Source organism: Bison bison, unplaced genomic scaffold, assembly GCF_000754665.1.
Source record: "Bison bison bison isolate TAMUID 2011002044 unplaced genomic scaffold, Bison_UMD1.0 scf7180017864323, whole genome shotgun sequence".
Taxonomy (NCBI): domain Eukaryota; kingdom Metazoa; phylum Chordata; class Mammalia; order Artiodactyla; family Bovidae; genus Bison; species Bison bison.
The window spans coordinates 3,247,127-3,250,268 of record NW_011494895.1 but is presented as its reverse complement, the minus strand read 5'-3'; the positions used below and the strand labels follow the sequence as shown (position 1 = coordinate 3,250,268).

The 3,142-nt window shown below is 42.4% G+C and overlaps 1 protein-coding gene across 3 annotated transcripts in view; it reads right to left on the bottom strand.

The window, feature by feature from the left end:
• Positions 1-590: 590 nt before the first annotated feature.
• Positions 591-3,142, bottom strand: part of PRKCQ (protein kinase C, theta) — a 137,940-nt gene continuing 135,388 nt past the window's right edge. For all 3 annotated transcript variants that reach the window (XM_010853152.1, XM_010853153.1, XM_010853151.1), the window contains one exon: positions 591-1,806. In XM_010853152.1, the coding sequence (XP_010851454.1) occupies positions 1,651-1,806 (156 nt within the window). In that variant the 3' untranslated portion in view covers positions 591-1,650. The remainder of the gene's footprint in view (positions 1,807-3,142) is intronic.

Here is a 3,142-nt window from a genome sequence, read left to right as displayed (position 1 = left end):
CAGAACATCCGTGGGGCTGGAGATCAAACAGAGCATCTTTCTTTGTATCAAAAGTTGCAGAGAGGTAGATAAGGATCGAGCACATTCCATAAGAACCAGAAAGAAGGCTGTCATTGGAGGAAGCAGTGTCAGGAGAGAGGTTAGGAGGCAGAGCTGAATTTCGGGGGTTGGAGATCATTCCTTCAAAGAATCTTACTGGAGGGAAGAGCATCCCAGGTGCTGAGAACAGGAAGTGCAAAGGCCCTGAGGCACAACTGCGTCCCGCGTGACAGGGAGACCACGATGACAAGTCACTGGAGCAAAGCTGAGAGTGGGAAACTAAAGACCTGATCCCACAGGTCCCGGGATGACTGTAGGGAATTTGGAATAAAGTATGTTGGAAAGTGAGTGGAAAAAGAAATCTTGTAGGAAAGAGAAAGAGAAATATAACACCAATAACTTCAGGGTTATCTGAGCCTCTCTCCTGGTTGAGGATTTTGAATGATTCTCAAAATTTAAAACATCACCTCAATGCTAGCTATATTTTGATGATAACCTAAACAGAACCAAGTTGGGGGTAAGGGGGATGAGTAGGGAATTAAACTATGAAGAGGCATCTTTCTCTTTTATTCCATTTTTATGTATCCACTCTTTGTCATGAAGTCACAACATTTTATCAAAATATACAAACAGCACAGATACTTTAAACATGAATAGTTAGAATTCTTATTAAATAAGATCATTGTGAATAGCATGCATGGGTGTTTATCCTGAAAGATGTCTTTCTCAAGAGACTTATGAGTCATCAAAACATCCGTAACAGTATCAGAAAGGAATGGGATTTCTTTTCCCTAGAAGAATTACACATTTCATTTTTTTTTTCTCCTGTTCTAATGTGAGGATGATAATGAGAAACTGCCACTGATACTGAAATCAACTGAGAATGGATGGGTGGAAAAGTTTTATTGGCAGGAGTAAAACGATGCTATGACTAAATCTTCATTGGATTCTAATTTCTACGTTGACAAGATAACAAGAGTAGGGGTCGAGTCAACCTTCCATATCAATGACACCAACACTCCCCATCTTCCTTTCTCCCATGAATTTCCTTGCTAATCAGAATGAGTGGATTTGTAAATCTCAAGTTATAAGCTATGTTTATTATGAAGAGTTCCTGTAAGAACCTATTCAGGGCTTCCCCCACCCCTTCCCCCTTACACTTGCACAGGTATGAACAGAATGAAATGGGTTAGTGGTGACTTGTCTGTGGCTGAATGGAATCCAGTGCTATACCAGGCAATGTGCTGTCTTCGGTCTTGAGAGGTTCAGACTATGCTCCTTGAGTAAACACATAGGTCATGGACCAGTAGTTGGTGCCCATGTGAAGAGTCATAACTCAGAGCAGAGTTCAGTTTTCAGATCTTTCACAGCATGGAGACCCATCTTCAAGTAAATACCTACAGTGAGTAAGGAACTAACTTCAAGACTGGCCATGGTCATCAGTGAAGCAGAGCTAGTTTCTGCTACAGACAAAGCTGCTGAGGAGCTCCAAGGGGCTCAGCCTCTATGGTTGAGTGTTTCTTTTCTTTTCCAAGTTGAAAAGGAACCCAAGGAGTGTCCGCTTGAACCAGTTCACAGAGGGAAGAGGGCAAATCCTCTGGAGAGGCGAGGTCAGGATATCAGCTTCTCCATCCCTGGGTTCATGAAGGAAAAGTTCCGGAACATGTTCTGGTCCATGCTGTTGATCAGCGCCCTGTCTGCGAAGGACAGCCGGGGCTTCTCATTCAGGAATTCCTTGTCGAAATTGCTGCAGTCATATGGCGATTTCTGGATCAGAGTTTAAGTGGTGGGGAGAAAAAGAGAAGATGATCAGCCACTGAACTCATTATCTTTGTTTTCACCATCAAGGCTATAATCTGCAAATGAAAAAGGTGGCATCTGCAAATAAAGTAACACTTACAGATGATCATACGGGAGTTTTATTGACCATCTCTCAGACCCCGGATCATCAGTGTTATCAACAGCATAATAAATACATATAGAGGGATTCTATGACTTGCACATTCAAATAAGTGTACGTGAAGCAGGATTGGCAACCTTTGGGAAAATGGTCAGCCCCAATCTGACCTCTGATCTTTTAACCTACAGGTGACCCTGGGTGGAGGAGTAGTGGGAGGTAGGGGTGGGGGTTGGGAGTGGAGGAGGGGAGGAGTTTTGCAGATTATATATTCCTGTTCTGTCAACATCCTTCACTACTGTTCATTCCCCTTACCCACAGGCATCTTATTTTTTTTAAGTCATTTTATTTAATTTTTTATTAAAAATTTTATTGCTGTAGAACTGATTTACAATGTGTTAGTTTCAAGTGTACAGCAAAGTGAATCAGTTATATATGTATAATACACATAAATACATAAAATACTACTCTTTTTTTAGATTCCTCATAAGGACCTACTGTGTATAGCACAGGGAACTCTACTCTTTAATGGCCTGAATGGGAAAAGAATCCCATGCTAATGTTATTATTAAACATCTTGGGCTGTCTTCCATAGACAAGACAGATTAGGGTGACCTCCCTTCATGCCACCCGATCTATTGGTGCCCATTACCAAAAGCAGACCTATTCACAAATACGGTTCAGTATGGTGTACACTTCCACTTTCTAAGATTAAGAGCAACCATTATGCAATGTCACCCTCATACGAGCATGACTAAGAGTCAGCCCTTCCCACCCTTAAGGGGCCCCCAGAGCTGCTGAGGCCAACGGTTCTTTGGTCTTTGCCTACAGACAGCTGCTTAGACTGCAGGTCAGGGAAATGCCTTCCTATGGGAGGAATCTGGAATTATCCCACAAGGAAAGAGTAGATTAAAGGTCTAATTTATTTGTGCAGAAAATATCAAGTCCATCATAGTCTCTCATGGAAGTCGAGACAAACGACATTGCCCCGATGAGCTGGAACAAGGCAGAAATTACTCTCTAAATTATTAACCTGTGTATTAGAAATGGTGCTGTTACAAATAAGAAGACTGCTATGGGCCAGCCCTGTAGGACCCTCAGAACATCCCCAGAGCTTAGGAAAATGTTGAGAATAACTAGCGCTTCCTGGCCTGGGGACACACTGCCCTGACTGGCCATCCACCACCACAGGTAACAACGGAAAAT